Source organism: Acomys minous, assembly GCF_964271855.1.
Source record: "Acomys minous genome assembly, chromosome: 8".
NCBI lineage: Eukaryota > Metazoa > Chordata > Mammalia > Rodentia > Muridae > Acomys > Acomys minous.
This window is the reverse complement of record NC_140489.1, coordinates 84,115,386-84,139,326: the sequence shown is the minus strand read 5'-3', so window position 1 is coordinate 84,139,326 and position 23,941 is coordinate 84,115,386. Positions and strand designations below refer to the sequence as shown.

The 23,941-nt window shown below is 44.3% G+C and overlaps 1 protein-coding gene across 14 annotated transcripts in view; it reads right to left on the bottom strand.

Moving 5' to 3' along the window:
* Positions 1-7,123: 7,123 nt before the first annotated feature.
* Positions 7,124-23,941, bottom strand: part of DCDC2C (doublecortin domain containing 2C) — a 78,811-nt gene continuing 61,993 nt past the window's right edge. For 4 of the 14 annotated variants that reach the window (XM_084792161.1, XM_084792166.1, XM_084792165.1 and 1 more), the window contains 3 exons: positions 23,347-23,410; positions 11,285-11,332; positions 7,124-8,040 (listed from right to left, as the gene is read on the bottom strand). In XM_084792161.1, the coding sequence (XP_084648287.1) occupies positions 7,286-8,040; positions 11,285-11,332; positions 23,347-23,410 (867 nt within the window). In that variant the 3' untranslated portion in view covers positions 7,124-7,285. Of the gene's footprint in view, positions 8,041-11,284; positions 11,333-12,447; positions 12,470-16,458; positions 16,630-17,913; positions 18,060-21,510; positions 21,629-22,425; positions 22,594-22,643; positions 22,663-23,346; positions 23,411-23,941 lie in introns of those variants that run through there. The other 10 variants (XM_084792167.1, XM_084792163.1, XM_084792164.1 and 7 more) reach the window with 9 other exon arrangements.

The window sequence follows — 23,941 nt, the reverse complement described above, 5'->3', positions numbered from 1 at the left end:
TTAAGGGTTTTGGGTCTTGTCAGGCATGTTAAGAGGACTGCATGTTCAAGGCCAGGATGGGGAACTTAGTGAAACTCTATCTCAAACTTTACCTGGTTGGGAAGCAAGGCAGAGCCAAGGACCTGCAGCCTCAGGTGACGATGTCAGAACAGCAGACAGGAATGTGAGCCCGAGATGCACAGTGAGAATCTTAAGCCAGTTTTGCATGGTGAACTGACCACCTCACTCCAGTTGCTCTGACACTCTCTCCCTGTCTCAGCCCTTTCCTTAGTCTTACTCTTCCCTCTCCCCTGATCCCGGTTCCAGGTTTTAAATGTGCTAAGACGCTGTGGCCTCTACTGTAAATGAAATAGAGTAACCTTCTTGAGTTTCCCTCTGGTCTCCCCCTCCATACTTGGACCTCTCCAGAACTAAGGCCCAGCAGGACACAATAGTTCTTAATTTAAGAACTTAAATTAAATACCCACCAAATTAAAATTACTCTATTTCACGTCAGTATGTGCTGCATTTTATTAGACTTATTTAAAGAAGTTGCCATTATTACAAACTTGAGATGAAAACTTGAAGACAAGTAAGTTGTCTAACTCCATGACCCATGGGACTTTACACAAGCCCCTGTCGCCCCACACCCGACTCCATGACCTTAAGGCACAGTGACAACTGTGAACTCTGTGCTAGCTTGAGTTTGTGTCCAAGCCAGCAGAGGCAAGGGAAAGGTTCTGGTCAACATGATCAACTAGTGTTGGGGCACACTCACACCAAGTTGTTGCCCTTGTACACTTCCTTCCTCCGGCTCATGCTAGTCTCCATCACATGACAACTCGAGAGGGGTCACTGACAAGAGCAGTCCTGAAATGGAGCTAGCTCGGAGAAAACAGCTCTCAACCAGAAACGTAACTGTTCACCAGACAGCCATAGGGTTGAAATGGTTTTCCTTGGTTACTAACTTCCCCTTGAAGATGCTAATGTGGAGTCTAACACCGGGAAACGAATGCAATAAGGTTAAAGCTTAGACTATAACTAATACAGATGAAGAACTGACCATCCTTAAGGAGGCCTTCAGTCCTAAAAGCTGTGTTTCAGGACCAGTAAGATGGTTCAGTGAGTAAAAAGGCTTGCCACCAAGACTGACGACCTGATTTGACTCCAGGGTCCACACAGTGAAAGGAGAAAACTGATTCCTGCAGGTTGTTCTCTGACACGCACATAAATAAGTGTAAATATTTTTTAAAGATATCTAAAAGCTGTGCTTCCCCTAAAGCACACCAAAGAGTGATAAACTGCACCCTGCGCCCTGCACTCCATTTTCTCACCCACAATTCTGCCGGATTTCCTGAAGGCCACTGTGGCACCAGGGACCCCAGGCCATGCGGGTACAAGGGATCCCAGAGGCAAAGTTAGTACCCAAAACCCCACCCAGGCCACAAAAATCCCCAGGGGAGACACCTACCTGAACCTGAAGACTTGGTAGTAGACCAGGACCCCAGGGTATCAGGACAGAAGAGAGAGAAAAAACAGAAGCCAGGGTCAGAGGCATCCAAAAACCACCCATCCAACAAAGATAAACTCAGAAATCAGAACGTAAACCTAATAACCACAAAGCCCAAAAGGCTAAAGACCAGTGTAAGAACATAATCAGCAACAGCCAGGGCAATATGGCACCTACACACTCACAAAAAGTAAACAACTCCCCGCTCAATGACCATTGACTGGGTCAGGAAAGAATAAAGAAAGAAATTAACATCTTCCTAAAATTCAATGAAAATGGAGGCACAACACACCCAAACTTATGGGACACAATGAAAGCTAAGAGGAAAGTCCATAGCACTAAGTGCCTTCACCAAGGAATTAGTGAGATCTCATCCTAAGAACTTAACAGCACATCTGAAAACTCTAGAACAAAAAGAAGCAAACACACTCAAGAAGAGTAGACGGCAGGAAATAATCAAACTCAGGGCTTAAGTCATTAAAATAGAAAGAGAATACTTGGTTCTTTGTGAAAAGAACTGGTTCTTTGTGAAAATCAACAAGATATATATTTCAATCTCTAGCCAAACTAAATAACAGGCAGAGAGACACTATCCAAGTCAACGAAATCAGAAAAGAAAAGGGGGCCATAGCAACAGACACTAAAGAAATCCAAATAATCATTAGGTCTTACTTCAAAAGCCTCTATGCCACAAAATTGCAAAAATCTAAATGAAATGGATGATCTTCTTGATAGATACCACTTACTGAAGTTAAATTAAGACCAGGTAAACAACTTAAATAAGCCTATAACCCCTAAGGAAATACAAGCACATATTAAATGTCTCCCAACTAAAAAAAAAGTTCAAGGTCAGATGGCTTTGGTGCAGAATTCTACCAGACTTTCAAAGAAAATCTAATACTACTCCTCCTCAAATTATTCCACAAAATAGAAACTGAAGAACTGAAGGAACCCTACCAAACTTATTTTTTATGAAGCTATAGTCACCCTGAAACCTAAACTACACAAAGCCTCAGCAAAGAGAGAATTTCAGACCAATTCCCTTGTAAACATTGATATAAAAATACTCAGTAAACTACTCACAAACCAAATCCAAGAACACAGCAAAAACATCATCTACCATGATCAAGTAGGCTTCATCCCAGGGATAAAGGAATAGTTCTACATAGGAAAATCCACCAATGTAATTCACAATATAAACAAAGAAAAAGAAAAAAATTATCATCTCACTACATGTTGAAAAAGCCTTTGAAAAAAGTCAACACCCTATCATGTTAAAAGTCTTGGAGAGATCAGGGATACAATGCCTAAACAGAATAAAGACAATATATAGCAAGCCAATAGCCAACACACCAAACCAAATGGAGAGAAACTTAAAGCAAGTGCACTAAAATCAGGGACAAGTGTGCCCACTCCCTCTGTATCTTCTTATTAGACGCTGAAAAGGCCTTTAACAAAATCCAACACCCCTTCATGATAAAAGTATCGGAGACCTGCCCCTAAAGGCATTGCAGGTGTGACTGCTATGTTACATGTGCATCAGTAGGTGGCAGAGAGGAGAGAGGCTATGTCTACACTCAGTGTTCTGACCTGTGAACATCTGATTGACTAAGTACCCTAATATTCCCTGAAAAAACGAAGCTTGAGAAGACCCAACAGTCCAGCACCAGTCCTGTGCTGTACAAGCCTCAATGGCTCCCAGGATCAGGAGCAAGCAGGAAACCAGAAGAACACTGCCTGGGACTGAGGGCAGTAGTGAGGCCAAGACAGACCACCCTCACATGGGGCCACTCCAGGGGGCCAAGTGAAATGACTACCAGTCAGGAACCGTGCAGGCCTCAGGAGCAGGAAAGTAGACTGTGCCTGATACCATAATGCACAAGTGGACATATGACTCCTGAGACCACTCCTGAGACGGTCAGACACTCAGAGACCCTGGGTGCCTCTAAGAGGAACAAGTAATTGTGGAGAAATGAAAGAGAAACAGAAGGATGTGGGCCCAATAAAGAGAGGCAGAACTGGAGACTCAGGGTAGTGAGGAACAGCCTGATGTGAGTAGCCAGTGATGCCACCTGGGACCATGGTGGGATCTGTTGCCACCCAGAGACAAGCTGATGCCTAAGGGTACAGAACTGGCCCTACCACTTACCTGGACATCATGGGAGAGCTGGTCATTGGGACATGAGAGCAGGAGAGCAGACCCTGCCCCTAGCTAGCTGCAGTACTTACAAGAGCTGCCTTGCACATTGTAAGAGTTGCAGGTTAGCCAGCCCCCAAGGACATGAGCATGGGAGAGCTGTCCCTACCACTCATCTCCTATGTGGCAGCATGGACAAGGGAAAAATATCCTTCTCCCTGCTTCCCTCACCGCCTGCAGCAGTCATGAGACCTGGCCCTGGGAGCATGAGACAGGAGAGTTGTCCCTGACCTCACCAGTTGCAGCAACAGGTAGAGCAGGCCCTGCACCTCACCTGGGCAGACAGTAGAGCTGGCCTTCAGTGTGGGGATTTCCTTCTATGTGGGGATTTCCTTCAATGTGGGGATTTCTGGCAAGCTGGCCCAGAATGGCTAAGATGAAAAACTGAAGTGACAGCTCATGCTGGTGAGGACGTGGGGCAAAGGAACACCTCTCCATTGATGGTGGGAGTGAAAACTTTTACAACCACCGTGGAAATCAATTTGGTGCCTTCTCAAAAAATTGAGAAGAGTTCTACCTCAAGACCCAGTTGTACCACTCTTGGGTCTATCTCCAAAAGATGTTCCACCATACCACTAGGACACTTGCTCAACTATGTTCAAAGCAGCTTTATTAATAATAGTCAGAAACTGGAAATAACATATATATCCCTCATCTAAAGAATAGACCAAGAAAATGCAGTCCCTTTTTAAAAAATGGAGTATTACTCAACTATTTTAATAACAATGACATCATGCAATTTGCAGGCAAATGGATGAACCAAAAAAAAAAAAAAGAACATCCTAAGTGAGGTAACCCAAAGTCAGAAATACAAACATGGTAAGTACTCACTTATATTGGTCATAAAGAACAGGATAACCATGCTACCATCCATCCAAAGAAGCTAAGTAACAAGCAGGGCCCAAGGGGAACACTTGAATCTCAGAGAAGATGAAATAGATTAGACATTGGGAGTAGAGATGGAGGGAGGGAACTGGGTGAGAGAGGGGGTGGTGATGGGAACAAGAGATTTCAGGTGGGGAGGATGGAGTGAGAGAGTCGTGGGTCAGACAACTGGATTCAGGGGAGCATCTCTGGGACAAGCTAGAAACAGGACAAGAGAAACTCCCAGGAATCTATGAGCATGACCCTAACTGAGACTCCTAGCAATAAGGGTTAAGAAGCCTGAAGTGGCCACCTCCTATAGCCAGGTGGGATTTCCAGTGGAGGGAGGGGGATATCAACCCACCCATAAAACCTTCTATCCAAAACTGTCTTGCCTACAAGAAGTGTAGGGATTAAGATGGAGCAGAGATTGAGAGAATGGCAAACCAATGACTGCCTCAACTCGAGACCCACCCCATGGGACAGAGCCAACCCCTGTCACTAGTAATGATACTCTCCAATGCTTGCAGAGAGGAGCCTGGCATAACTGTCTTCTGAGAGGCTTTACCCAGCAGCTGATGGAAGAAGATGCACAGTCCCACAGCCAAACAATGGGCCAAGATAAAGTAGTTTTGTAGAAGAGTGGGGAGAAGGATGGAGGGAGCCAGAGGGGTCAAGGACACCAAAGAAGACCTATAGAATCAATTAACCTGGGCCCATAGGGGCTTATAGAGACTGAGACACCAACCAGAGAGCATGCATAGGATGGACCTAGGCCCTTTGCATGTATGTAATCATTGTGCAACTGGGTCTTCATGTGGGACTCCTAATGCAGGAACAGGGGCTGTCTCTGACTCCCTTGCCTGCCTTTGGATCCCTTCCTCCTAGCTGGGCTGCTTCATCATATAGGACAAGATGAACCTAGTCTGACTACAACTTGATATGCCAAGGCTAGTTGATATCCATGGGTGGTCTCTTCCTTTTCTAAGGAGAAAAGGAGGGGTGGATGGGAGGAGGGGAGATAAGAAGGAGGGGTTGGGAGGAGAGGAAGGAGGGTAACCTGTGATCAGGATATAAAGTAAATAAATAACAAGTAATTTTTAAAATCTGTGTTTCCACATTTATTCTACAGTGAAAAAATAAAAATAGCTGGGTGTGATGGTGCACGTCCATATTACCAGTACTCAGGGAAGCAGGGGCATCATGGACTGGCTCAGTCGGGGACAGATCCCTGGAACGGGGGTTCTTGAAGCATTGGTGAACAGAAAAAGTGGTGACAAATAGAGGTGACTCAAGTTTTGAGTTTTTAATCTGAGTGTATTTTTTAAGTAAGAAGTCTAGGATTGTATACAATTTTTTTAAACAGGGAGGGTTTGTGGTGGTTATAGTTCCCATGGAGTAGGTTCAAGGGAGTTAGTGAGTAATTGAGCATACACAGTGCAGGTGCAGATAGTGTTGTACAACTTTGAAAGTAACACAGGGGCAGGTGGATCTCTGTGAGTTCTAAGCCAGCCTGGTCTACGAAACAAGTCCAAGACAGACAAAGCTACCTAGAGAAACCCTGTAAATGAGTTAATTAATTAATTAACTAATTAATTAATTAATTAACTACAAAGCTACCTAGAGAAACCCTGTAAATGAGTTAATTAATTAATTAACTAATTAATTAATTAATTAACTACTCCTGTTTACCACAAAAGCCAAATGCAGTAACCACCTTAGCATCTAAATAAAATAATCTGCTTGTTTTCTCTAGTTAACTAACAAAACAGTTTCTCTAGTGAGATGATCTCAAAGTGAGATGAAAATGGCAAAGCTCACATGTTTTGTATCTTCCATGTGTTTGGCACTAAGTGCTTTCTGATAAGTCATTATCCCAACAACCTACAAGCCAGGTATATCATTAGCCTCAGTTTGGGATGAAGTGAGGTACTAGCTAGCCCAAATATGTAATGAGTGCAGAAACTGAGCAAGTCCAATCTGACTTGGGAGTTCATTCTTTTAAGCATCCACACTCAATCATCTACTCCTAACACATATAGAGTATATATGTATATGTAAGTATCTGTATTTTTATATATAAATGCAAGTATATAACTGGAAGATGCTTTACATAGGGAAAATTAACTATGGACAGCTGTGTATTACATGATCTAGTTTTAATCTAGTGAATATTATGAGAAATGACATGTGGACTGATGTTGCTAAAACGAAAAAGCCCGCTCCAAGCAGCCATATACACTGAGTCTAGACACATACCCTCCCCTTCTACCTTTACAATCATGAAAAAGAGAAAGAGATTCCATGTGAATTTAATCTTATTCATCTTTTAAATTTTAAGTATGGCCATCAAAATATGAGGTTGACAACTGTAATACCTTACTGGCATACCTCAGCATAGTATGAAAATAAATTGTCTAATTTTATTTTCATTTGCCTGTGGTCCTGTCCAGTTCTTGACTGCTACTCTTCACAACATGGCTGATATTTTGTTATCATATTATTTATCTCATGTATTGTCCCAGAGTCATCTGTTTGTGAGATTATTATCTCAAGGATGACTGACAATGGGATTCTCATTGTTTGGGTGGATATTCTTGGAATGGTGGTCCCAAAGACGACTGTTTAGGAGATTCTCATTGCTCAGGTCATTGTTCTAAAATTGGTCCCAAGGATGACTCTTCAGAGGACTCTTGTTCAAGTTGTTGATCTGGGTATGGTGGACCCAAGGATGACTATACAGGTATCTCTTGATCAAGTTGTTGCTCTGGGGATGGTGATCCCAAGGATAACTGCCCAGATGCCTCTTGTTGTTCATGTTGTTGCTCTGGGGATGGTGGTCTCAAGGATGACTGCCCAGATGCCTCTTGTTCATGTTGTTGCTCTGGGGATGGGAGTCCCAAGGATGACTGCCCAGATACCTCTTTTTGTTTAAGTTGTTGCTCTGGGGATAGTGGTCCCAGGGATGGCTGTACATATACCTCTAGTTGTTCAAGTTGTTGCTCTGGGGATGGTGGTTGCAAGAATGATTGTACATATACCTCTTGTTTAAGTTGTTGCTCTAGTAATGGTGGTTCCAAAGATGACTGTACATATATCTCTTGTTTTTCAAGTTGTTGCTTTGGAGACAGTGGACCCAGTGATGACTGTAAAGGTATCTCTTGTTGTTCAAGTTGTTGCTCTGGGAATGGTGGACCCAAGGATGACTGTACAGGTTTCTCTTGTTGTTCAAGTTGTTGATCTGGAAGTATTGGTCCCAAGGTTGATTGCACATGGAATTCTTTTTGCTCAGGTCTTTGTTCTGGGGATGGTGCTCCCAAAGATGACTTTATAGAGGATTCTTGTTCCTCATGCCTTTGGTCTTGTGTTGATGATGACTCTTCTAGTGATTTCTGTCCCATTGATGGCTCTCTTTGAACTTCTGCTTTTACTTGGGTTTCTGGCAGTGCAGGTATGGGTTTTTCTTCTAGAATGTCATGTTGTTCTTTTTCTATTTTTTTTTTCAGTAAACAAAATAAGACAAGACCACCAATAAGCATAGGAGCATCTAAATCACAGACAAATTCTGCTATTATAATATCAAGAATTTAGTAATGACAGTGAAAATTTTCACACAGGATATTAAACCTGAAATGCTGATTGTATCATCACATTTGCTCTCACATAGAAACACAACCTCATGTAAGTATTAAAAGGTTAGAAGAAAGAGGAAATAAAGGGCATGTAACCAGATATTAACCACAGAGATGGAATTAATCTGTTGATGATCGAAAACTGAATGGCTAAGGAAAGGCTTACTTTTTCTATTAGTCACTGAGACAGGGAAGGCACTTTTATTAAATGAAAAGGAAAGAAATGAGAGCACAGTAGACTCTGGAGCCTGTGTTTAGTACTAACAAGATATCCTGTAAAGTACATGGAATAAACCTATGAATATCAGCTCTTCCTAACAAACCACATACACCAGGGATAAGGCAACCACATTCCTACAGGGATAAGTGCAATTCATCTAAAAGCATCAAGACCACTACCCTTTGAAAATAACACGAAAAGACATCTTCTAGAGGAGCCTCACAGAACCTGGGGGATATCAGGTAACCCAACTGACATGCATAAGGTTCATCATAATCACCTGTCCCCTTCCCACCAAGATCAAGTCTCCCTCTCACCTTTAGATGCCACAGCCAAGTCCCAAATCAGAGACCTCACCTCCTGTTTCATTTCCATTTCCATTATACCAAGTCTAGACCATTTGGTCGATTCCCGGAAACATGTTGGCCTGTGTGTGGCCCCACTGCCTTGTCCCAGGTCTCCTAATCTGATAGAATACTACAGTTACACACTAAACTCTCTTACCTTACCATCTTCCCTTTGCTATTGAATAACACGTAAATTTGGTCAACTATCTCCCTTGTTTAGCATTATCTACAAAAGACTTTAGATCAAATGAGGGCCAGGCAGCCATGATCAGCAGGCCACCAGATCTACATTCCCAGCCACTTGCATCTTAATGGAGCAAATGAGTAGCTCAAACCAAAAATGTGAGCCACAACTCATCCCTTCTGGACTGAGAGGGTTGAGTGTTTGATGCAACTTTTTCCTGCCTCTCCCTTCCTCTTCGGCATCAATTTCAGGGGCCAGGTGCTGATGGGTGACATCATAACACCAAGGAGACCTGGGCCACACAGGGGAGGAGAGAAGCTCAGTAGAGATGCCGCCCCACAGTGGGATTTCTGTGGTCATTAAAGAAAGCTCTGTTGTGCAAGTCATTGATACTTGGGATTGGCATTCCTTAGTGCAATTCAGACTTCCTCCATCACTGACATAAAGGACAAAAGAGGCAAGGCCGACATCACCACTGTCCTTTCCATCTTTACACAAATAGCCTTTGACTCCATCCACATCCCTCTCAAAGCCCACTGTAGCTTTGCCATGAACCTTAACACTCTGATCCCTTGCCCACGGCCCCTTCTCTACAGTGTCTGCCTGGGAGATTCCTGCTGACCATTAACAGTTCTCCTTTATACAAGTTTTTTTTTATCTTGGCAGCCTCCCTTCCAGGCCCTGGCAGACCATCATTCTAGTTATGGCCTGTCCCCAGCTATACGCTGAGTTTCTCTACCTTCCCACTCAACATACGCAACCTTCTACACCCACATTCCACGCCCACACACATGAGCTTGCTCAGAACGGTGGAACTGTGCTGTGTTCACATACATTCTCTACTCAGTCAGCCATGCCCAGGCCACAATGTGCAGTATACTGGGCTTTGTGTTAAAGGACAATAATGGCATTGGAGCCCTGCATTCAGAATAGACTTGGTAAGCCCTGCTTTCTTTTCTTGGTTTCAGTGAATTCTCTCTTGGAAAACACATGGCTATAGAAACTGTATGATAAATAGCTGAAAGCTTGCTGTGAGAAGAAAAACCATCAATGTTTACATCATTCAATGCCTATTGTTATAAAAGCTTAAATAGTAAAAATAAACAAATGCTTACATGATATAGTACCCATTGTTATAAAAGCTTAATAGTAAAAATACATACATGCATACATACATATATGATACAATACCCATTTCTATAAAAGCTTAAATAGTGAAAATAGATGCATGAACCAGAGGTTTGGAAGAAAACATAAAGACTGTCATATGTCATGAATGAGCCAGATGAAAGTCAGTGGCCTAGAAAGGCAGTTGTTCCCGGCCCCTGGCTCCTCTCTGCCCCCTAGTGAATACAGTTAGGACCATGCAAAGGTTGTGGCAAGACCCAGGCCATGAGCCAGTGAGGCAAGATTTGTATCTTATGCATCTCTTTTCACAAGCACCCAAGCAACATATGGAAGAAGTTCAATGTTTGATAAATGAAAACATAAAGGAATAATAAACCATGACTGAACCAGAAGTACCCTCACCCCATTCGCATAGACCCTTCCTGAAGATACATGCCATTAGAATGATCAAAATTCAAAATACAATAAAGGCATAGAATGTATTTATACGGATGAAGTATTTATATGATATAACAAAAAGAAGAGACAAAACAGTAGCTCGGCATAACATCCCACACTATGTGAAGATATACTGGGATGCAGTATATCTTCTCCACATCCTTGGAACTCACCTTGTCTTTCAGACGCAACCATCAGCAAGATCAGTGAGCCATTCTGGTCACTGCCTATGTGTTCTATACAGCTTCCTTTCACAGTTCAGCCTGTAATCTAATCAACCTCTAACTGTGGCTAAGACCATCCCCTGCAGCACCCCGGGGCATGTGTTCATCTAAGGTCTCTGGCTTGGATCCTAAGCTTATCAGCAGTCTCAAGAGATTTTTCTCTAATCGTTTGTTCATATACTATCAGGGTAAAGGCAATGAAATTTCAAAATAAATGCATAAAGCAACAACAAGTCCACTGAAACTGAACTAACTGGCAGATAGTGCTACTATATGCTAAGTTGAAGTATTCATTTGTCAACTGACCTAATGGCCACCATTCAGAGGACAGCTTGGCAAACCATATGCAAACTAAGGGAGCCCAGTGCATCCAAAGCTGAAAAACTCTCTCACAGGAGGCAGGAAAATCTAAATGTGGCAAAGAATGAAGTAACCTCTCTGTAATCATTCCCACTTGGGTGACTCTCAGATGGACAATGACCCCAATGCTCCTCTGCCCACACCTCATGTCATGTACCAGAGCCCTTCAAATGATGAACCACACACGGTGCATTCTCTTACCAGGAGTCGGAACCACCTCTTTATTCTTGCGGAGGTTCTTGAAAGATGCTGAAATGAAAAGAAACAGAGAGGTTAGTGAACTGAGCAGAGGATTCACTGTGAGCCTTCACTAGGACACCCATGCATAGCTAAGAGAACCAGTGGAATCCAACCTTCTTGGATAGCATGGAGAGAATTTCAGACCAATAAAAATGACCCTACTGAAAACAAAACCATGCTTTGGTTATGGAGAAACGGATGCTGGCATTGTCATTCTTCAGATAATGACTGGACGTTCATCTGCCCACTTCCTTTCTCAAAGAGAAAAGCTTCTTTGCTTAAGTTTATTGGCTTTGCTCACTCCACTAGCTTCACAGTGCTCCCAATGGCTGGTGGTAGCAATCGTTGTGTTGTATTTTCCAACATAGGTAATAGACCCTCTCCAGCAGGACTCCAGTCAGAACACGTGAAAGCTGCTCAGTGGCTAATCTGGGAATCCTGGATCACATAACAATAAAAGAATATTTGCTCTAAAATGAAAAATACCAAAATGAGACACATGTAACTGACACCAGCTCTCCTAGGGAGTACACAGGTGACACATAAATGCAATACGGCATCTCTGAAGACCTGCCACAGGTAAGCATTCCAACCAATGAGCCTGCCTGGATTTCAGGTATATCGTTTAGTTTCCAAGAGGCTCTATGCCACCTAGCAGCCAAAGATATTTGCTGTATTCAAGTGTTCCCATGTTTCAACACCTGTGCCAGCATAAGTAACATGGAAACATTTTTGTTAATGAGCACTTCAGTTCTGATGAGGTCTGGAGCAGGGTCCAATAGAATTAGACCAGTGCTGTTCTGAAGACATGACATCTGGCACCTAAGATGAAAATGATGGGCCTGTGCAGCTTCGGAGCTTATTGCCACTAAAGGAAGGGATGTGGGAGCTCATGATGGGCCTGGCTGCAGATTGCACTGCCAAGAGCAGTAGCTGGGGGGTCTGAAAATGGGAGCAGAGAAGCAAAATCAAGAACTAAGAATCTGAAGAGAAAACTGGTTTTCATTGCAACTGTGAGGTTTCAGAGGCCACCATGAATCACCTGGCAGGGGCCAGCATAGCCTTCCTTCATCCACAGAGAAGTCCGTCTGCTGCACACCCAGCTGTAAGTGTGTGGCTGAGGGGGTGACTCTGTCTGGACCATGCCTGTTCAGCATGAACAGAGGATTAGGCTCCATCCCAAGCTTCACACAAAGATGCTACATGCCTGTAAACCCAGCACTAGAGAGATGGCGGCCAGAGGAGCAGAGTTCAGAGTCAGCCTTTGGCTGCATGACAAGTTTGAGGCCAGCCCAGGATACATGAGACCCTGTCTCAAAGTCAACAAATCTCGTCCCTGCCTGCTTTTAGTTTTGTGTCACTAGAACATCGAAGGTGCACCAGCTTATGACTCAAGATGTCAGCCTGTCGTTTGTGAAAATAAATCCGCTCTTTGATCTAAGATGTGACTGTGAAGTAAGAAACCCAAAGTTAGAGAGCATTTAATTTTTGGCTGTCAGAGCTGTTACCTAGGTAACTGATTCTCTGTAGCTAGAACGACCGGCCCTTAAATATTTCAGCAAAGGCATTTCCCAGGTGCTATAAGAACCACAGTTAAATCAGAAAGTACTTTGGACTCGGTAAATCTCTGTCAGTGTCAAGAAAGCATTCCTAATCAGCGGTAGCTCTGTGGTGACAAGTTCACCTTGGGGCCCTCTGGCAGCCACCACTGATTGTCTAGACACAAAATCCATTTATTGAGGGTCAGCTTACACAAGTACAGAGCACCCGAGTCTTCACTGTCACTGTGGGAGGTCAGATGTGGCCTCGGGTAGTAGTCCAAAGATTTTCAGGAGCACTTTGGGTTTTGGAATTTGGAATAAAGAACACTCAACCTGTGTTCAGAAATTATCAAGCTTAAAGCAAAGTGAGAAACAGAGAGAGGCGGGGTCTGGGGAGCACAAAAGTGTCAGCTTTCTTGGCAAAGTCCTCCATCCCTGCAGAGCATCTTAGCAGCACACGGCCCCTCCTGATGCTCACATGCAGCCTTGGGTTCTAGTCTTATTCTTCCTTTAAAGGCTTCCCTCTTTCATCTCTCTTTTTATTGTCAGCTACCTTACATCCTTCTGTCAACAGGACAACAGACAGAGGGAGGGAGGGAGGGAGGGAGGGAGGGAGGGAGGGAGGGATGGAAGGAGGGAGGGAGGGAGGGAGGGAGGGAGGGAGGGAGAGAACACACAATATGGGTTCTAATTGTCCTGCTGAAAAATGTTCAGAAAAAAAAAAGCTAAAATCTCTGTGTTTATAGGGACACTGAATCCTCCCAAATAATGCCACACACTCGGGAGTTGCTAGCCTCCACCATATACTAACAGCACATGCAGAAGTACTTACTTCCTCTGCCTTGGGAGAGACACACACAGACTCATGGGAAGAAAACATGTCTCTGGTTCATGTGGCTTCGGGAAAGTCATCCACCTCCACCCCCGTTTCCCTGCCAAAACACACTCTTGTAGTAGACTCTCAACTTGTAACCAATCCTGGAGCCATAAAGGTTTAGCATTAATTTCTCAATTTTATGGGGAAAAAAAACAAGGAGATAAGAGTTATGCTAGCCTCAGCTTCCCATACTTAGTACAAGAAGTTTGAGCAGGTGACTTTCTGGCTGATCTCCATATTACAGCTACAGAACCTAAGTGGCAGACACCAGTGCTAGGCACAATAAAAGATGGCTGAAGCAAGCCCTCTGTACACATCTTCCAGGAATGATTACCAAGTAGAAGCTAACAGTCTAGAAAGGCTACACACTTCAGGATTCCAAAAACACGCTATCCTCACAAGCACAGGTGCCTGAGTTCAGATCCTCAGTACCAACATAAGCCAGTAGTTAACCCTTCACGAGAAGTCGGAGACAGGAGGATGCATGAAACTCTGGCCAGTCAGGCTGGCCAAATCAATGAGCTCCACTCAAAAACTAAAGGGAAGGTCCAGCAAGATGGCTTGACAAGTTAAGGTGCTCACCACCAAACTTGAGGTCAATCCTCAGGACCTACTTAATGGAAGGAAAGAACTGACTCCTGCAAGTTGACCTCTGGCCTCCTCACATTCTGTGATACAGATGTGTCCACACACATACACAGTCACACACGATGATAGATAGATAGAGAGAGAGAGAGAGAGAGAGAGAGAGAGAGAGAGAGAGAGAGAAAATGATGGTGGTGATGATGATGATGATGATGATGATGATAAAGAAGATAATTAGATAGAGATAGATAGATAAACAGACAGACAGACAGATAGGTAAGATAGCGAATGACTGACCTATACTCTTCACACACTTGAGCACCCATATGCACATACACACACTCACAAGAACTCTGCTTAGCACATACAGGACTTGGTGGGACTGGTACTGAGAAGCATGGTGCCTGAAAGCTATCCACATCCAAGGCCCAGATGCCATGGATGTGTTAGCTCATGTGGTAAAGGCACATCAGGGCTGCTGAGGGGACTGAGGCAGCAATAGACTTGGAATGTTCCCCCAGAATACCCAGAAGGGCTCAGTGCAATCACAAGGTCCCTTGAGATAGAAGGCAGCAGAAGAAGAGAATCAGAGGGAATATGAACACAAAGGAAAGACTAGAGAAAGGCAACTGGCTTTTAAAAGGAGGGAGCCTTTTAAAAAATAAGCCAAAAAAAAATATGAGCAGCCCTGCCCTGGAAGCTGGAAAAGGCATGAAAACAGATTTTCCCTAGAGCCCCAGGACAGAAGCATAGGTTGTTAGCCCACAAGACCATGTCAAAATTCTGACCTACAGAAGTATAAGATGGTTATTAAATGTGTTCGCATTTGTTACAAAAACCACACAAACTAGCCAAACACCCCACCCATCTTTTCCCTCCTCTCAGAAGCTCAGCATGTGGATGTGCTTAGCACTTACTGAGAGACGAACTGCCCCGATGCCTCCATCCTGATCGCTGCATACGGATGCAGTTATGGAGCCAACGACATGGGGATAATGAAGATACCAAGGCTGCAAAGAAATCTGAGGACAGTGACTAAAAACCAGGGCATGCAATAAATGTGAGCTGAATGGAAATGAAGGGTTTGAAATGTGAACCAGGGGTCAGCCTCACTGTATGTGGCCGAGAGGGGCTTTAGTTTGATAGTGTAAGAACCTCAGAGTAAGCCGGTACTGGTGGGTCAGGCCTTTAATCCCAGCACTGGAGAGGCAGAGGCAGGCAGATCTCTGTGAGTTTGAGGCCAGCCTGGTCTACAAAGTGAGTCCGGGACAGCCAGGGCTATTACATATAAAAACCCTGTCTCAGAAAAAAAATTAAAAAAGGAACCTCAGAGTGTGCAAAGCCCTCTACCAGCAGAAAGGCTGTCTCAAGGAGGGTTTAAGGAGGTGCATCCCATTAGGAGAGGAATTGTAGAGGAGCTGAAAGCCTAGCTCTGAGGTATTTATGTTCCTAATCTGTACTGCAGTCCTATTATAGGGTCCTTCCTCCATTCAAGTGACAAAAACAATGACAGAGTATACATTAGAAATAAATGACAACTTAGTGTGCTCTAAGTGCTGTTTCTGTGAAATTTACTGGTAGAAAATCCAAGCAGAGAATACAAGTAGGGAATGAGAATGCACTCTGCTATCAGTCAGCACTGGCAACTTCAATGTTTGGTTGGCACACAGTAACCGCCAAATGTCCAAGAGGACTAGTCAAAAGCTGATGGTCCCGGCGTGGTGGCGCACATCTTTAATCTCAGCACTCGGGAGGCAGAGGCAGGCAGATCGTTGTGAGTTCGAGGCCAGCCTGGTCTACAAAGTGAGTCCAGGACAGCCAAAGATAACGCAGAGAGACCCTATCTCAAAAAAAAACAAAACAAAAAACAAAAAAACAAACACACACACACACACAAAAAGATGGACAGTCAGCTGAAAGATAATGAGAACCTGGACAGAGGTCACCCCAGTACAAAAGAAGCTCACCCAAGCCAATGGATATAAGAGGTCCAAAAGGAGAAAGAAAACATGGAGAAAGACCCCCATCTGCTCACGTCTTCAGGTGGGTGCTAGATAGGTGCAGTGACTTGATTTTGGTGCACAGTGCTGAAAGGAGGAGGCTAGTACCTGAAGCAACTGTCCACTTGGAATCCCACTGCACACAGCTCATTGAAGCAATTAGAAGCATCTGAGGTCTGAATGCTTAGATCCACTTTTCTTTTCCACTTTTCTCTTTCAACTCCCAAGCATTTTTTTTATTTGCTTTTTTATGTGAACAGATGTTTTGGCCTGTAGGTATGTCTTCTGCACCATGTGTGCCTGCTGCCCACAAAGGCCAGAAGAAGGACATAGGTCATTGTAGGTTATAGATAATTGTAAGCCACGAGATAAGTAATGCAAATTGCATCCTGATCGATCCTCTGGAAGAAAGACCAGTGCTCTTAGCTGTTAAGCCATCTCTCCAGCCCCCAACCCCCAAGCATTTTAAGAATGTTTGTTAAACAATTACATAGTGCTTCCTCTTAGACATTTTCAGCATATTCAGTGACAACCTCTCTGGGAAATTGTCTACAAACCGAGGAAACATGCACTCTACTGTCCATGGCCTTCGGAAAGGCAATGAAGAGGGTCCTTCTATTAGCCACACTGTAAAACAATCTACACACATTCAAGATAACTCCAGAAGACTGAAATGGGTTGCCTAAACATCCGCCCTACAGGAAATGAATTGGAGAAGAGAGTTGGCAGTCTAGAAGAAGAAGAAGAAGAAGAAGAAGAAGAAGAAGAAGAAGAAGAAGAAGAAGAAGAAGAAGAAGAAGAAGAAGAAGGGGAAGGGGAAGGGGAAGGGGAAGGGGAAGGGGAAGGGGAAGGGGAAGGGGAAGGGGAAGGGGAAGGGGAAGGGGAAGGGGAAGGGGAAGGGGAAGGGGAAGGGGAGGAAGAGGAAGGGGAGGAAGAGGAAGAGGAAGAGGAAGAGGAAGAAGAAGAAGAAGAAGAAGAAGAAGAAGAAGAAGAAGAAGAAGAAGAAGAAGAAGAAGCTGCAGCTGCTGCTCATCAGTGGGAAAGAAAATATCTTAAAAAAAAAAAGTAAGGAAAAAAAAAAAACGTTTTTCTCTAAAATAAATTTTGGCAGTCTCTAGACCCAAAACTCAAACCTTCAATGGTTCAAAGTCAGTCCCACACCACAGCCCAGAACACATTCTGAGTCCTTGGCCATGATGGGGGGGAGGGGGGCGAGTGGTGAGGGCCCCCACACAGCATGGCTCCATTCAGCCTTTCTTCTATTCAGCAGCAGTGCCAAGGCTGAGCAGAGAAGACAGCTGAACTTGCTGACCACATCACATGGGTTTCATAGCCTTTTCATTTATGTGACTCTGAGAAAGTAATTCACCCTTAAGGATCTCCCTAAACTCAAACTTACAGAACAATTCCTGCCAACATCAATATAACACAGCCAAAAATCATTTCTGTAGCCGGGAAGCAACATAAGAACTTACTACTGCCCTGAATTAGACTTCTGGGACTTAAAATCGCCTCATTCTCCTGGGAGGAAAAGGAAGCTGTAGATCTCAACAACAGGGAACACCTAATTGCTTGGCCTCATCTTACCAATGAAGACATGGGGCCCCTGCAACTGGCCTGAGTTGACACAGGCTCTCGACAGCAGGTCCAGGGATACTATCAGGTCTTTGGGATGCAGGCTCAGGACTTGCTCTCCTTTGCACCATGTTGCAGTTCTAATCATCGTTTTATACCTAAGTAAAAGATCATAGAATGTCACTGAAGGGATTTGCTAAGAGTAATAATAATTAGCATGAGCCCCTCCACTCAAGGTGTTCAACATTTTCAGGGTCAAAATAAAGACCAACTGACTAAATGTCTGCCTTCCAAACCCTGTGAGCCTTTTACACATGCCGATGGACATTTAGGCATATCAGCCAGGGCCAAATGAAATAAGTGCTTGTTTCCATTTCTAGTGTCCATGGCTATTATGTCATGTGTTTTCAATGAAATCTTTTGTACTTGTTAAGGACCATTTCATTGAACCAATATGGCCTCACTAGCCTGGATGGTACTGAAATTGGATAGCCTAACAATCCTGGGTGGAATTGGCACTGGGTGACCTCACTGCACTAGCCTGAGTGGTACCAGCACTGGGTAGTCTCATTAGCCTAGGTGGTACTGGTGCTAGGTGGTGCCTGAACTGCAGCCCCACATCCAGTTGCTGTGACAGGCAGCTTCTCTTCAAAACTAGCAGCCAGATATGGAGAGAGAGGAACACTCCTTCATTGCTGGTGGGAATGCAAACTAGTACAGCCACTTTGGAAATCTATCTGGCGCTATCTCAGAAAACTGGGAATAAGGCTTCCTCAAGACCCAGCTATTCCACTCCTTGGAATATATCCATCACACAACAAGAACATTTGCTCAACCATGTTCATAGCAGCCTTATTCATAATAGCCAGAACATGGAAACAGCCTAAGTGTCCCTCAGTAGAAGAATGAATAAAGAAACTGTGGTACATTTACAGTATGGAATACTACTCAGCTATTAAAAACAAGGAATTCCCAAAATTTGTGGACAAATGGATGAAACTAGAAAGGATCATAATGAGTGAGTTAACCCAGAAGCAGAAAAAGTCAAAAGGAATATATTCACTTATATCTGGACACTAGCCCAAGGGATATGTCCCATGAAAGTCTTCACTTACCAGGAAAGTGGGACAGAGGGGAGGACATCCTATTGGGACTCTAGGTGAGAGAAGTATGGGAGAATGGGGAAATAGAAGGATCCAGGGGGTCCTAGAAACCCCTATAAGAAGAACATTATGAAGGGCAGATCTGGGCCCAGGAGTCCTGCTCAAACTATGGCACCAGCCAAGGATAATACATGCAGTAAACGTCAAACCCCTACCAAGATCTAGCCAATGGACAGGACATTCTCCACAGTTGGGTGGAGAGTGGGGTCTGACTTTCACACAAACTCTGTTGCCCCATATTTGGCCATGTCCCCTGGATGGGGAAGCCTGGTGGCACTCAGAGGAAGGATAGCAGGCTACCAAGAAGAGACTTGATACCCTATGAGCATATACAGGGGGAGGAAGTCTCCCTCAGTCACAGTCATAGAGGAGGGGACTAAGGGGAAAATGGGAGGGAAGGAGGAATGGGAGGATGCAAGGGATAGGATAACAATTGAGATGTAATATGACTAAACTAATAAAATGTATTTTTTTTAAAAAAAAAACTAGCAGCCTGTGCCCTCCACCTGCGGCTACAAAGCAAAGCCACAAACCTTCAGAGAAAGTTATATGTAAATACCTAGTTGAAGGTCCTGAAAGCAGTTTTACCCTCTGGCTCTTGATAGGAAAGGAAGTGATTCAGAAAGATTCTCTTGTGGTAGATTAGGGGCTGAGGGCCTTGAAACCCAGCAATTCAACTTTCTCTTTGGGGTCACTCTAATGATAAATAAAAACACAGGGAAAGAGAGCAGACACCTGGCTCAGAGAAGTGAGTCTAAGTGGCTTTACCCAAGACAAAAAAGAAAAAAGAAAGAAAGAAATTGGGATGTGTTTATGATTCATTTCGCATGGAACAAGCTGTCACTACAAGTCAAAGGAGTCTGTCACAGAGGAAGACTACAAGTCAAAGGAGTCTGTCACTCAGAGGAAGGACCACAAAGCCAGCTGAAGTGCTGCTGCTGACCAGAGAGGCAAGCCGGTCGTGATACGTGCCCACGTGCCCCACCCTCTTTTGCAAGGCCCCATGGACTCCTGGACCCCACTTGTAACCAACACTTGTAGCTCTTTTGAGGACAATCCTAACAAGTCATCAAAAAGCAAAGCTAATCCATGATCATTAAAATTTCATTTCTTAACAACTTCTTAGTTGCCAAGATGACTTAATAACAGCAACTCAAAACAAGGTTACTAATGGACACTTGACCTGGGGAGGCTCTGCCTGGGGATTATGATTTTTCCAGTGCACAGTGGAACTAGAAGGGGAGAAAATGTGTTTGCACTTATGCTGCAAAGGGAGAGGAGTGTCCAGCCTGCACCACACTATGCTGTGTCCTGGTCCCTAGATCCAAGCACCCATGGAAGAAATGTCAACCCAATTCAAGATTTCAATGGAAACAAAAATGGTCTTTCGTTTGTGTCATTTGTTTCTATCACTCTACTTCCTGTTTCCCAAACACAAACAAAATAATTACAATAAAATACAAAAAAAAAACCAAAAACAAAATAAATAAATAAATAAATAAATACAACCAAATATTATTCCCAGGGAGCTAAGGAAATCTTATCATTGCCTTTGGGGGAAAAAAATGGAACTTGCAGATCTCACAAAATATAAGAAGGTGCTGTGATGTTTTATAAGCACGTTAGAACAGGGAGAAGCACGCTATCCCCAGGACCACGTGGCTCCTGCCCGCAGGATCTAAGAGGATGGATAGCCACTAACAGCGGCAGACTGTCTGAACAAGGAGACATTTTCTAGGTCAAGTGTGAAATGGCTGATTCCCTACTCCCAAATAAATCGTAGTTCTGGCTCACAATTTCTGGTGACCTCAGTGTATGTAGCGGATGGCCTTGAACAGCCCCATGTAATGTGCCTGGGTGAAAAGCCACTCCAGAGCTTGGTGGCCGTAATTGAACTTCAAAGATATTTGTGGTGCCCTCAAGGCAGCCTGGCACTTGGAAATAAACATAAAAACTCAGAGCTCTTGGCAAACAGCTGCTCTGGCAGATGTTATAGAGCTACCCACAAAAGCCTGCATTCAAAGAGGCAGCCCAAGTAGACACAAGCCCACCTGCAAGCCAGCACAGGATGTACTAGCTATGGGGTCTGAGAGGGACAAACGCTTCCCCTCAGTTGAGGGAGAACAGTCCTCAGCACAGCTGCCACAAAAAGCACCTTAGAATCTGTACCAATTTTCAAATTATGATAGCAGATAATTTAATGCATGATTTACAAACCTACGTCTCAATGAAAGCTATATGGGGATTCACGTGTGCTACGATAACTGGACAAGGGTGGTGCCAGTGGGGGGGGGGGGGACAGAAAGATCTTGCTCAAGCATCTTTATTTCTGATGCAGAGGTAGCCTGGGAGCATTTCTCAACTGAAACTCAAATAACAGAAAAGAACAAGAAAGCAAGTCAGACTTCAGCTCTAAGCTGAATGGATGCTTCCATCAAGGACTTACTTGACATGACAAGTGAGCTTATTTCTGGAGACCAGGTGGTGGCACTCCTCCTCCAACAGGGCACAAATACCACCTTCGTGTCTTAATATCTGAGGGGTCCACTTTGTAAACCTCTTTTCTTAAAAACAGAAAAAACGTTCTCTGATAATCTTGTCTGCATTTGTCCGACATTACCAAGTAGAATAGAAAAGCAAAGATGACCCAGGAGTCAGTGCAATCTACTCGTGATCAAAGGAATGTCAACAAGAGCAGTGAAATGTTAACATTAAAAAGAAATAGTACACTCTAAGTGTGATGCCTCAGGAAGCCTCTGTCTCTTTAAAGAGTCTCTCCCCCGCCCATCTGTCTGTCTCTGTCTCCCTCTCTCTCCTCTCTCCTCTCTCCTCTCTCCTCTCTCCTCTCTCTCTCTCTCTCTCTCTCTCTCTCTCTCTCTCTCTCTCTCTCTCTCTCTCTCTCTCTCTCATACACCTACACCACACTTTCGCTCCACACCCACCCTCTTTCTCACACACTCTCTCTCCTTTCTTCCTTCTCCTCTCCTCTCTCCTTCTTGTCTCCTCCCCTCCTGGCTCTCTCACTCTCTCTCCCTCCTGTCTCTTCTCCCTCTCTCCCTCTCTTCTTTCTCTCTCACCCTTCTGGCCCAATGCTGCCCTGCTGCTCTTGTACCCATAAGATCTGGGTGCTTTCCACAGCCACAGATAAGCATGTTGCCATGTCTTTTCCTTGAAGGCTCCCCTCTATGCTTATTCCATCTGACTCTGACCACACAGATGTTAAGGGAGGTCAGCTAACACATCCATCAGGTTGTCCACATGCCTGAGAGTGTCGCTCACCTGCACCAGCACCCAGCAAAGTCTACACCTCCACAACTCAGTGACAGTCCTGTCTGTTCTCCATCCTCACACCAGCACCCACCTAATAAAAAAGTAGGGTAGAGAAGGCTAGGGAGACCATCCAGAGAGATGATGACCCGTGGTGTCCAGTGACCCTGTGCCTGGTGATCTCACACCTGCTGTCACATCCTGGGACAGCCATTGCTGTGCTTAATGCAGGAAAATTCCTTGAACTCAGAAAGCGTTGACGCTGTGGATGGAGAACCACACATATTGCGCTGCTGAGGTCCCTATTCTTACCCATGGCAGGAAATGCAACATCTCAGGTGATTCTGTGCATGATCTCTGGCTACCTTCCAGGCTCAGTGATGCAGGAAATAGCCTTGGGCTGGGTATCTACCCTCTCTGCTTCAGTTTCCTCATCTATACATTATCAAATGCCTCCAAAGGGTTTTTACCATCCCCCGAACATGGCCCCAAGCATAATGTCATTTAATACCATCGTATGTCATTGTCCTACTCTTAGTAGCCACTGTGTTACACCAGAAAGTCAGACCATGGACACTTCTAGGAAACTGGTTCTCAGCAACAACACAAACCCAACATGGTGGTGCAGGCTTGTGATTCAGGCACTTAGAAGGTGGAGGCAACAGGATTATCAGCCCAAGGCCAACCGATGTTACATTAGACCTATCTTAAAACACCAACAAGTAAATAAACTACTGATGCAAAAAGCGATAAAATTACAAAAAATTAAGAAAGGTATATATGGTTTAGCGGTATTACGGTGACGGTTTTATGGTTGAGAAAGGAAAGGCTAAACAGGAAGTTACCTCCTTTCCTTATGGTGTGATCTCTGCATGTTCTACTTATTTTTCAAGAGACAGGCTTAGCCTGTTATACCCCAGCTGTTCACAGTAGGGTCTTACACACATTCTCAGGGAGCAGCTGAGATCTTACAGAGTGTACGCATTTCTACTTCTTCAACATCTACATCACATACCTTTTCTCTTTCTGTAGTGTCTTAAGGGAAACCTTTTCTTAAAAGACATTCGTGACTGGTCTCCCTGAAATAGAAACCAGTCATGTTAGCAGCTGACACTTGGTCCTCTGTCCATAAGCAAGAAGTCCTCAGGACTGGACTACTCGGCTACAGCAGAAACCTGATCCACCAAGACACGGTCCACCAACTGTCAGTCCACAGAAGACATTCCAAAGATGGCCTGCCAAGACCCAGGAGCCAGCAATAGGAGGCCACCGCCTCTCCATGCCACCTGAAGTCAGCATGATTCTACACAAGCCTGGACCTCCAAACTGAGGCATAAGGAGCCCGTGAGGTCACTGCCATCTACATGAGCTTAAGGGTCCTGACTGCTAGACTCTTAGAGAGACTCAGCCACCTTGATAGGGACCAGCAGACAAACACTCAACCCACACCTAGACCCAACTGGTCACTCCAAGCTTTCAACCACCAATATGTTCTCCAAACATGTTCTACATCAAAACTCCCCACTTCAAGTTGGAAGCTACAAAGCTAGAAAGGCCTGTCCTATCCTAAGTAGCCAGATAAATTCACACACTTTAACTTAAACCCATCA